The sequence below is a fragment of the Anolis sagrei genome, chromosome 4 (genome assembly GCF_037176765.1).
Source record: "Anolis sagrei isolate rAnoSag1 chromosome 4, rAnoSag1.mat, whole genome shotgun sequence".
NCBI lineage: Eukaryota > Metazoa > Chordata > Lepidosauria > Squamata > Dactyloidae > Anolis > Anolis sagrei.
The window spans coordinates 120,313,632-120,326,192 of NC_090024.1; the positions used below are offsets into that span (position 1 = coordinate 120,313,632).

The following is a 12,561-nucleotide window of genomic DNA, read 5'->3' on the forward strand; positions in this document are numbered from 1 at the left end:
CATTGGTGATTTCAACTATCCCTATATTTGCTGGAAAATAAACTCGACCAAGAGTACAAAGTCCAACAAATTTCTTGCTTGCCTTGCAGACAATTTTATGATCCAGAAGGTAGAAGAGGCAACAAGGGGATCAGTTATTCTCGATCTCATCCTAACAAATGCAGAGGACCTGATCAATGCCGTTGAAGTGGTCGGATCCTTAGGGGCAAGTGACCATGTGCTCCTGCAGTTTGTGTTACAAAGGAAGGCCGTAACTAAGATAAGTCAAACCTGCATTTTGGACTTTAAGGGAGCTGACTTGTGAAAAATGAAGGAAATACTGAGCAGCATTCCGTGGACACAGATACTAAAAGAAAAGGGAGTTACAGATGGATGTGAGTTTTTCAAGAATGAAATACTCAAGGTGCAATTGCAAACGCTGCCAACAAAGAGAAAAAATAGGACAAGTGCAAAGAAGCCAGAATGGATGTCCAAAGAACTTCTAACTGTGCTAAGACTCAAAAGAGACATGCACAAGAAGTGGAAAAAAGGAGAAATCTCCAAAGAAGAATTCAAACAAACAACAACTCCTGTAGAGAAAAGGTTTGCAAGGCTAAAGCACAAAATGAGCTCAGGCTTGCCAGGGACATTAAAAACAACCAAAAGGGCTTCTTTGCTTACATTGGTAGAAAAAGGAAGAACAAGGAGATGATAGGACCCCTTCGAGGAGAAGATGGGGCAATGCTGACAGGAGGTAGGAAAAAGGTAGAACTACTTAATGTCTTCTCACAAAAAGAAAGTCATATTCAACCTCAGCAAGATGGAATGGATGAGGGATTAGAGGACATCCAACCCCAAATTGGGAAACAAGTTGTCCAGGAATACCTGGTCACACTAAACTAGTTCAAATCCCCAGGGCCAGATCAATTGCACCCAAGAGTATTGAAGGAACTAGCAAGAGTAATCTTGGAACCATTGGCAATCATCTTTGAGAATTCTTGGAGAACGGGAGAAATTCCAGCAGACTGGAAGAGGGCCAATGTGGTCCCAAGACTGAAACCATTACCATCCGGTCTACCTCACATCGATACCAGGCAAGATTCTGGAAAAGATTGTTAAGGAAGTGGTCTGCAAACACTTAAAAACAAATGCGGTCATCGCTAATAGTCCACACAGATTTATCAAAAACAAGTCATGCCAGACTAATCTGATCTCTTTTGTTCGATAAGAGTTACAAGCCGGGTAGATGCGGGGAATGCCGTGGATGTAGCGTATCTGGACTTCAATAAGGCCTTCGACAAGGTCCCCCATAACCTTCTGGCAAATAAACTAGGCAAATGTATCTGTAATTAGTTAAGCGAACGAACCCAGAGGATGCTCACCAGCAGTTCTTCCACTTCATCCTGGAAAGAAGTGACGAGTGGAGTGCCGCAGGGTTCTGTCCTGGGCCCGGTCCTGTTCAACATCTTTATTATTGACTTAGATGAAGGGTTAGAAGGCATGATCATCAAGTTTGCAGACAACACCAAATTGGGAGGGATAGCCAATACTCCAGAACAGGAGCAGAATTCAAAACGATCTTAACAGATTAGAAAGATGGGCCAAAACTAACAAAATGAAGTCCAACAGTGACTAATGCAAGACACTCCACTTAGGCAGAAAAAATGAAATGCAAAGATACAGAATGTGGGATGTGTAGCTCGAGAGCAGTACATGTAAAAAAGATCTTGGAGTCCTCGTGGAGAAGTTAAACATGAGCCAGCAATGTGATGTGGCGGCAAAAAAAGCCAATGGGATTTTGGCCTGTGTCAATAAGAGTATAGTGTCTAGATCCAGGGAAGTCATACTACCCCTCTATTCTGCCTTGGTTAGATCACATCTGGAATACTGTGTCCAATTCTGGGCACCTCAATTGAAGAGAGATATTGACAAGCTGGAATGTGTCCAGAGGAGGGCGACTAAAATGATCAAGGTTCTGGAGAACAAGCCCTATGAGAAGCGGCTTAAAGAGCTGGGCATATTTAGCCTGAAGAAGAGAAGGCTGAGAGGAGACATGATAGACATGTATAAATATGTGAGAGGAAGTTTTAGGGAGGAGGGAGCAAGCTTGTTTTTCTGCTGCCCTGGAGACTAGGAGGCAGAACAATGGCTTGAAACTACAGAAAATGAGTTTCCACCTGAAGGTTAGGAAGAACTTCCTTAACTATGAGAGCTACTTAGCAGTGGATTTCTCTGCCCTGGAGTGTGGTGGAGGCTTTTAAACAGAGGCTTGATGGCCATCTGTCAGGAGTGCTTTGAATGCAATTTTCCTGCTTCTTGGCAGGGGGTTGGACTGGATGGCCCACAAAGTCTCTTCCAACTCAATGATTGTATGATTCTATTCAAATCAACCTATGTGAATTGAGATTGGTCACTTCATTATTCTGTGTTAACAGAAATTACTACTCTTTCAAATGTTTGCATGACAGAGTTTACTTTTTTACAGCATTTTACTTAGTTTAATGATAAAAAAAACCTCCTTTTTGACAACTCCTGTAAAATCAATGGAAGCTGGATGTGTAACTAGCCCCACTTTCCCCATCCTTTATTCACTATGTATATGCAAAGACAAGTATTCCAAACCCTAAAGGACTAAAATAATAATTTTAAAAAAACCTCATGTCCCAAGCATTTTGGATAAGGAAAGCTCAGGGTGCTTCCAGACAGCACAAAAAGGTGGCTTTAAGAGGGAGGCAAAAAAAACCTGGGACCTGAGAGCAGGTCCCCACACAGACCTGTGCATCCAAAGATTTTTTTTCCCTCACCATACCCACAGGTCTCCTCTGTCTCGGAACAAGATTGGGGGGGGGGGGGGGGGGGGCAGATGGCAGACACCTGGTGGAAGTTTTCAGTATTATGCGCTGAATCATATATGTGCACATGCAAATATCTTAATATAAATATAAGCAGATTAGCATGCGCACATATGAGGTTCAGCACAAAATAGATTTTTTTTAAAAAAATCCACCAGATTTCTACCTTCCTCTAATTGTTTTTTTTCAAGCTCTCTTTAATATTATACCATTTCAAATAAAGAGTTTCAGAGAGTTCTAATTGCTCTCAATTCGTGCTTCTTTAATTCAAGTGTGTGTTTTGTTTTACAGCCCAATTGTTGATCAGTTGTTTCAGGCTTTTAAAAAGCAGGCATGTGCTGGAGCAGTCTTTACAGGGGGAGGGGAGGAAATTCACATGTTTTTGCTAAGTGCAGGAATAGACATGTGATGCTAATATTTTTGGCCAAAATCAGGATAAAAGGGGTACTTTTTATCCCGTATTTTTTGGTTGTTGCAGTGAATCAGCACGCATTTAGTGCTATAATGTAGCCACCACATCCCCCTTTTAACAAGGGAAACCCTGTGTTTTAGGTACTATGTAGATGGGTCTTTTAAATATTGTGTTCATTCCAAATGAAACTTTTCATCCGGAAGGTGGCAGTACCACCTTGTCTCAGCTTCTTACAGACAGCAGACAATGATAACCTGTAATGTTTCCCAATGCATTCCTCCATTAAAAGAAAAAGAAAAGAAAACCAGCATGTTAGTAAAATTCTGAAATGATGAAACACTGTCAAAGAGTATTCACAACAGACTCACTTAAAAAGGATATGACTGTGTGAAGAAAAACCCAAAGCCACAGAGCAGATATTGGATCACTTCAAGGAAGCAGAGTGGTATCTGCTTCTGAACACATGTTGCTAGTTAGTCCCTGAGAATCCAAGCACATTCCAGGCTGTATGTTTCTATACTTCTGATTAAACAAGGAGCCCATATATTACTTTAAGAGAAAACACTATACATATAAGAGGATACTTCATAGTCTCCATTGTTATTTTCTGTTTTCTCAGTCCTGTTACTCATATAGGAATACCTGTATGAACACAGAAGAAAGCTTTCTTGGTGGCTGGTCTCAGGCTAAACGCCTTTACTAGGCAGAGCAAATGAAAAAAAATGCTGAGAATGAAAATGAAAAACAGACCTCACAACCTCTGAGGATGCCTGCCATAGATGCAGGTAAAATGTCAGGAGAGAATGCTTCTGGAACATGACCATACAGCCCGAAAAACTTACAGCAACCCAGTGATTCCGGACATGAACGTCTTTGACAACACAATAGAAAAATTTCTATTTCAACAAGATATGGAAATTTATTTATAAAGAAAGGATTGTTAATAATATTCTATACTATTTTATGTTTACCTTTTAAATGGAAATATTTTAAATTATTGTAATTCCATAGTTGGTATTTCGAACATTAATGTTTTCTATCATTTTATCTATACACAAAATTTGTTTTTATCGGTATTTGTTTTATTTATTTTTAAATCACCTGAAGCTCCAACAATGACTCTGATTACGGTAACAATAATTCAAAATGATTCAATCCAAGGAATTCAAATTCTTCAAAATAATCTTTCACGAAGTCTGAAAAGCTATAATTCAATAGTAATAATAATAATAATAATAATAATACAGTATCCTCCACTTTCAGAGGTTAGAGTGTGCACATTTTAAAAACTGCTGCATTTGTACTTAAGAGAACACCTGTTCAGGAGTCTGTAAATCCTCCAGGCCAACTCTATGGTCAACATTTATAAGAAATTAACTACACAGTCACCCTGGAAGACCTAGAGATTAATAGAAAGAACATGTTAATTCCCTGCCTCCCAGTAGCTTGTTACAATCAGAGTTTGGTATGTCCTGATAAATAAGTCACAAGAAAGTTGAACTAAAAGCACATCACAAACCAGAATCCACTGGAAACCAGGATTTAAAAGCACTTTATGGAACATCCTCGCTAGAGCGACATAGAATTCAAACAGCATAGCTGTGGAAAAGAAAATAACGTATACAAAGCTATGGCATTTCTTGAGCACTAAAACTATCGTTTGGAATCTAGTAAAACACTGGAGCTTTTTGTCCCTGATGCCAGTAGGAAAGTTTCAATATACATATTTCAAGGGTTTTTTTATTTTAAAAAATGTCAAAAGAAGAAATTGTATCATGGCAAAGTGAATAAACAACAAGACACTACCATATATACTCATGTATTAGTTGACCTTATTTATAAGTCTAGGGCAGGTTTGGATTCTGGATTTTGATATGACGTGTGAATAATTGATCATCATTCCAAGTAGAGGAGAAAGCACTAATGCCAACTCAAGAGGTCATCCATCACTGGCCGATGCAGCTACTGTTTTCTCACCCAGGCCGTCAAAAAAGCCAGATGTGGTGTCATGGCTATGATAATAGAAGGGGGTTTAGAGTCCTCCCAGGATGGAATAGTTGACAATAGGGACAAGTTGATCCAGGTTTTTTTGTTTATTTTTTGTCTAAAATTTCTAGACTTATACATGAGTATATACAGTACATCTTTGCTTCTTTTAAAAATCGTTAATTGCTCATTTTTGAAAGCAATTGAACATTTAACTTGACACAGTGGCATTTGAGACAGATTGCCCTTTTAAAAATGACAGCTTTCTTTCCAGGATTTCTAGCCAGAACTCAATGCTTTGAGTTCTTAAAGGGATTCAAATTATGTTTTTTTCTTGACACTATTTCAGAATATGTCTTGTGTACTCAAAACATATACTGGTATACTCAAAACTACATATGCATAGTTCCTGAAATCAGGAAGCATATCCTGCACAACAGAAAAAAATCATATCTACTTACTGTAATTTGCTGATAAGGATCTATACTGGACATTTTTTTTGTTTCAGTAACTGAACTTAGATCACAAGATGAGTGATATTGCTTGCAGATCTAATATTTTTTCATGCTGGATAACTTCAATTGATATGTTCTTTTCAGTGGCTGCATAAGAGAAAGAAAGAAGTTTAAACATCTTGTTTATACTATCTTCCTATTTTTCAGTATATCTCCAGATAAAATATAACAGTACCCCTAACCCTGAAAAGCTTTCTTGTGGCAGAAATAAGAAGCCAAAATAAGATTAAAAAATAATCAAGGGAAAAGCAACCCACAGCCAGCAAGGAGGAAACAGAATGGAGTATACCTGTTAAGCTTCCCGCTATCAATGAAGCATTACTATAATGCTCTAGTTTATCATAAAGTGGCAGCCTTGCTGGCCTTTCAAAAAAACTGTTGCAAGATTGTCTAGAATTGGACACATTATGCCGACATGTTAGATGTCACTGACAGATGAGACACCCACTCATTGCATGCAAATCCCTATACTACCTGCTTCACCAAACAGTGCAGTAAGTCCATTATTGGTTTAAAAGATAATGCAGGAGGAAAAATAAAGATAAAAGGTTGCCAGCCTGAACATATGAAGAAAAGTAAATCTAAGACAGCTATATTTGTTGGTCCATTATTTGCTAATTTACATACTAAATAGATAGTTTAGGAATGTGGTGAATTACAGTTTGAGTGGGATGATGAACTTCTTCAAAACTTCAAAGGAATTATCCAGAAATGTGATTGATTTATTTTGGCATTAAATTTTGCACCAAACTCTAGGGCACATTCACCATGCCATTGCATTGAAGCCACCAGCCACCACTAACATATGGATCTAACTGGATCAAAAGGGACATGTAGATGAAGAAAATAAACCCTTTCAAATGGATCCACCTACCTCAGTACTCTCCCCACACTCACTTGTCCTACCAAAAGAGCAATCCCCTATTCTTTTAAAAAATATTTTTACTGAAAATTTATAGCACATATTAATCTAAAACCAAGACGGGAAGTTAAGGGTTGGGAAAGGTAGATTAAGGGCGCATGTGTGAAAAGAAAAGCAAACTATAAGAGGTATAGTTATATAGGAAAGAGGAATAGTGAAGAAGGGGAGCAAAGGGAAAAGGGGGAGAGGGAAAAGGGGAAAGGCTTCCAATAATCAGTCCCTTTGTAATTTATTTTATGCGCTTCCTCCTTTCAGTCTTTTTATTTCCAGAGCAGTCTCTGCTTGTATCTGAGTCAAAGTTTTTATACTATAATCTTGTTTTTTTTCTTGAATCATATAAGTCCTTAAAAAGTTGCCAGTCCGTTTTTTTCTTGAGTCTTCCATAGTCGTATTTCAAATGTTGTGTAAAGGTGTCCATATTCAAAATATCCATTATTTTTATCAACCATTCTTCTGTTGAAGGTATTGAATCTCCAACTTCTTGCATATACTCTCCTTGCTGCTATTGCTAGGTAATTGAAAAGAATGTCTTTGTACGTATCCATCTCTATATCTATTGTCCCCAGTAAAAAATATTCTGGTTTAATTGGTATGTTTATTTTAAGTATTTTCTGGGATATTTCTTGAATTTCTTTCCAGCATTTTTCCACTTCTTCACACTTCTGCCACATGTGGTAGAAAGTGCCTTCTTGTTTCTCACTTTTCCAGCATTTGTTTTGTAATTTGCTTATATATCTTACCCAATTTTTGCGGAGTAATGTACCATTGGTACATCATGTTGTATAAATTTTCTTTGAAATCATATGCATAAGTGAATTTCAGTTTATGGTTCCATCTATGTTCCCTTTCCTTTAATTTTATTGTCCAGTCTATATTGGAAGTCCTTCTGACCATGTATTCTTTAATTTGTTCTTGTTCTTTAATTTGTTTTTTAATTTGTTCTTGTTATTAGCCCATTCTAATAGTTTCTTGTAAAATTTGGAGATTATTTTCTTCTCTGTACTCACCAAAGAAGAATTCAAACAAATAGCCAACTCCGTAGGGAAAAGGTCCACAAGGCTAAAGCACAAAACGAGCTCAGTCTTGCCAGGGACATTAAAAACAATAAAAATGGCTTCTTTTCTTATGTCAGTAGAAAAAGGAAAAACAAGGAGGCGATAGGGCCTTTTCGAGGAGAAGACGGGGCAATGCTGACAGGGGACAGGGAAAAGGCAGAACTACTTAATGCCTTCTTTGCTTCACAAAAAGAAAGCCATCTTCAACCTCAGCAAGATGGAGTGAATGAGGGACTAGAGGACATCTATAAAGAATCAAGGTCCTGGGGGATTATATTTTCTAATACATCCCACCTGCTGGCACCACTAATAAGAAACGTATTGTATCTTAAAAATAAATCTCGCTGCTGGGCACCAATATGATTCTGGCATGGAGCGTTTAGATGATTGTTGAGGTAACATGTATACTCTGATAGAGTTGCTGCCACCACCCAAGGTAATTTGGGAATACTAAAGATGTTGTCCCTGAGGTAAATCCCTTCCTGCCCACCAGCTCTCCCTCTGGCTCCCTGAAATGACTGAGATGTAAAGATGTTATAAACCACTGGAATTATGCTCACAGAATGAATCACTACTGAGGCTGCTTAAAAGTTGAACTAGAGAAACGTTTATTAATATATTTGAACAAACAACTATCTTCTTTGACGAGGCGCACAAGCTTGAGTGGTTACAGAGGCACAATATTCTTAATGGTTACTTAAATAGGTTTTCTAACTTAGACGAGAGCAAGACTCCTCACTCTACCCTGACTCAGTAGCAGTGAGTTCCCCAGACAAACCTAACACAGTTGTCCCCAGAGCAAATAGCTACACTCTAGTGTCAGGATCTAGTTTCCGGAGCCTGGGCTTTGGCGCCGAAAACTAGAGTCCTGATGCTTCGCCCTGATAAGGACCGTGCAGCTGGTGACCTTGGGGGGAGGCAGTTGCCTGGTGGCGGGAAGCTTTACGCGGGGTTTTGGGTTCGGCGGGAATCCACACTTCAAATGATTGGGCGTGTATATAAGGGGTTGCCAGCCGTGGCTGGACAATCTCGACTTTTCCTATGTCTATGCATCTACCAGTAAAGTTCTTTGTTGATAACGGAAGGAGGTCTTGTGTCATCATTGAACCTGGCTGCTGTGAGCTGACATTTAAGCCGAGATTCCCTGCACCATCCCGTGCCTGCGGTGAGGTGCCTTTATGGAGGAGGAAGATGCTTCGGCGGCAGGGGGAGAGTCAGGCTCCCCTTTCGGGAATGTGAAGGAGGAACTGGAGAGAGTGGCCGCTTTGGCATCGTTGACCGCTTACACCAGGCCTAACGGGGTAACCCAGAGACAAGCGAAAGGGCCAGAGGAAGCCGCGAGAGAGAGCAGTGGTCTGGATTTTCCTTCCCCCCAAAGGATGGAGTACCTAGAGGAGAAAGTGGCAGCTATGGAAACCATCCTCGCCGTGATATCGAGATTGATGGAACGCTTGGCCCCCCTCTTGGAAGACCCACAGCCCTGGAAAGAGTCGCCGTGGAGCACGGGGGAGAGGAGCGGCCGAGAACCAGGGGCACGCCCCAAGACCCAAGCGAGTTGGAGGACGGTTCCTGGCGGCTATGGAAACATGCTTCCGAGATCCGCTTAAGCGGATCAGGGCGAGAGACAAACTGCAGCCTATCGCCCAAGGCCAGAAGACGGTGTCTGAATATGTGGAGGAGTTCCAACTGCTGGCCAAAAAGTGCCCAAATGGTCGATGGTGACAAAAGTCCAAATATTTGAGGAAGGGCTGAAAAAGGAAATTTTATCCTGGGCGCTCCACCGTGATGACCCGGAGACGATCAAGGGATGGATACAACTAGCCGGGCGCATCGAGACAACGCTGGCCCAGGTCAAGAGGCATCGGGGAGTGGCGCCGCAGCAGACGCCACTCCTCCCAACAGAGGGAGGAGACCCAGAAACCCGACAGGGAGCCGGCCAAGAGAGAATCGAAGAGCGGGGCGAGGGACCGGCGAAGCGGATGTTATGTGTGTGGCCGCCTAAACCATAGGGCAGCCGAATGTTGGCAGCGGAAAGGGGGGAGACCCCACGGCCCAGAGTAAAGCCAGCCGCTGGAAAGAAAGCGGAGGAAGGCATCCTCCTTGAAACCCCGGCGGGGAATTTGGTGAGTCACAGCCCCGGAATGTTGGTGTTCCCCATCATGCTGGAAGAGGTGGACATATGGGCTGGCTGCAAGGCGTTTATAGACTGCGCGTGTTCTAGGAACATAATGGCTCCTGAACTGGCAGAGAAACTGAAATAAGAGAAGGTAGCCCTGCAGACCCCCATAGCCTTCTCCCAATTAGATGGGTCAATAGCATCAGGGGCCCCAGCAAGGTTTGAAGTTAGGGGAGTGAAGTGCAGGGTGGGCACATGGGAGGGCGAAGCGACATTCGTCGTATCCCAGTTCGCAACGTACAACATAATCCTAGGCATGCCGTGGCTGAGGGAGGCAAACCCACGCATTTACTGGGAAGGGGGAAGCCTACAATTCCCAGGGGCGCCAACAGGGGTATGTGGCCGGGGGGAGGAGAGCACGCCAACAGATTGGGTGCAAAACATTTCTCCTAAATATCGAGACTTCGCAGACGTTTTTGACAAGAAAGAAGCTGATAAACTGCTCCCCAGGAGAAGGGTTGAAGTGAAAATTGAACTAAATAAAGATGCCACTCTCCCTATTGCCAAAATTTATCCCATGACACCAAGGGAGATGGATGAGCTGAAAAAATACATAGATAAGAACTTGGCTCGGGGGTTCATAGAGCCTTCTGATTCCCCCCTCGGGGCCCCTGTGCTATTCAGACGAAAGAAGGACGGCTCGCTGAGGCTATGCGTAGACTATAGGGGGCTAAACGCCGTGAGCACCACCACGTGTTATCCGTTACCCCTGACAGTCTAGGGCTTACTGTCTAGACTGTCGGAGCTGGACTTGGTCGAGGCTTATCACAAACTACATATTAAGCCGGAGGACAGGTGGAAGACCGCTTTCTCCAGTGCCCTCGGACTATTCAATTTCTGCGTGTGCCCATATGGATTAAGGAGGGATGGGGGGCATTTATGCAAATGATCAATGAAGTGTTACACCCGTTACTGTACCACGGGGTATTTTGTTTTATTGATGATGTAATCATATTCAGCCGGAATATGTCCAGCCACGTTCAGTTGGTTAGAGAAGTGCTCCAGAGGCTGAAGGAGGCAAAATTGTTCGCCAAACTAGCCAAATGCGAGTTTAATAGGGAGCAGATAGATTTCCTAGGGTACAGGATTTCACATAAGGGCATCGCAATGGACCCCACGAAAGTGGAGGACGTGAGGGCCTGGGAGCCCCCAACCACATGCAAACAGCTGCTGTCCTTTCTGGGGTTTGCCAATTTTTATCGGTCTTTCATCAAGGATTTTGCTCAGCTCACACTGCCACTCACGGAGTTGCTAAAAAAAAGGGGAAGGGGGAAACGGGCAAGGTACGGTCCCCGGGAGCTAAACTAGCCTGGTCAGGAGAGTGCCAAGAGGCGTTTGAAAAGCTAAAGCGTAGATTCACGGAGGAGCCGCTCCTGATCCACCCAGACATGGCTAAGCAGTTTGTGCTCCATTGCGATGCCTCCGATTGGGTGTACGGAGCGGCATTAATGCAAAGGGATTCTGAAGGGGCATTGAGACCATGCGGGTTTTTGTCGAAAAAGTTTACTGAGACAGAGCGTAATTGGCCCATTTGGGAAAAGGAGGCGCTAGCAATACTAAAAGCCCTAGAATGTTGGAGACACCTACTAGAGGGGAGCAGCATGCCGTTCGAGGTGTGGACCGACTATAGGAACCTACAATACATCACGTCACCCCGTAAATTATCAGCTAAACAAATACGGTGGGCACAATTTTTTAGCCGATTCGATTTCAAATTAAAATTCCACAAAAGGAGAGAAAATGTACTTGCGGACACACTCTCCCGCATGCCACGACGGGAGGAGGGAGGAGGGCGGCCACACAAGAGTCTCATTTCGGAACAGCAGGGGAGTATGGCAGTGGTGACCCGGGTGCAGACGGAGCGCAGCCAAAAGCTCATAGGAGTAGGAGGTGAAGGGAGTAACGGTTGGGAGGAGGAACTAAAGCAGGCATACCAAGGAGACGAATGGCTCAAGGGGAATAAGGAAAAGGTGGAGTGGAAGGACGGTCTGGGATTCATGAATAGGAAGTTATATATCCCTGGGAGCTTGCGGGGGGGGGGGGATGATGGTGAGGTGCCATGACAGCAAAAGCACACGCCATTTCCGTGTTACCAAGACAGCCAAGCTGCTGGCGCGACAGTGTTCGTGGCCAGGGATGAGGGGCGACATCAAAACATACATATCCCAGTGCACAGCATGCGCTAGGAACAAGGCCCCCACACAGAAGCCCGCAGGCCTGTTACAGAAAGTGGCTGACCCCATGAGGCCGTGGAGTTCGATTGCTTTTGATTTTGTTGGTGAACTCCCGAGTAGCAAAGGCCAGAATTACATTTGGACGGTCCTTGACTTGTTCTCTAAACAGGCACATTTTATTGCGCTCCCCAAACTCCCCTCCGCGGAGAAATTAGCGGAACTATTCGTGAAACACATTTACCGGTTGCATGGGTGCACAGACCAGGTCATAAGCGACAGGGGGGTACAATTCACCGCATGATTCTGGAGGGAGTTCATGCAACTGTTGGGGGCTGAGAGGAACCTAAGCTCGGCTTTCCACCCCATGACGAACGGGGGGTGGAGCACACACAGCAAACGTTGGGGTTTTTCCTTAGAACGTCCACAAACCAATGCCAGTCGGATTGGGCAGACCTTCTCCCATACGCAGAATTAGCATATAACGCAGCCC

At 43.0% G+C, this 12,561-nt stretch overlaps 1 protein-coding gene across 3 annotated transcripts in view; it reads right to left on the reverse strand.

The window, feature by feature from the left end:
* Positions 1-12,561, reverse strand: part of PLA2G4A (phospholipase A2 group IVA) — a 205,719-nt gene that overhangs the window by 154,437 nt on the left and 38,721 nt on the right. For all 3 annotated transcript variants that reach the window (XM_060774522.2, XM_060774519.2, XM_060774518.2), the window contains exon 2: positions 5,691-5,831. Coding sequence is in view for 2 of the 3 variants with exons in the window: in XM_060774519.2 (XP_060630502.2) it covers positions 5,691-5,723 (33 nt within the window). In the remaining variant the exon portion in view is untranslated. The remainder of the gene's footprint in view (positions 1-5,690; positions 5,832-12,561) is intronic.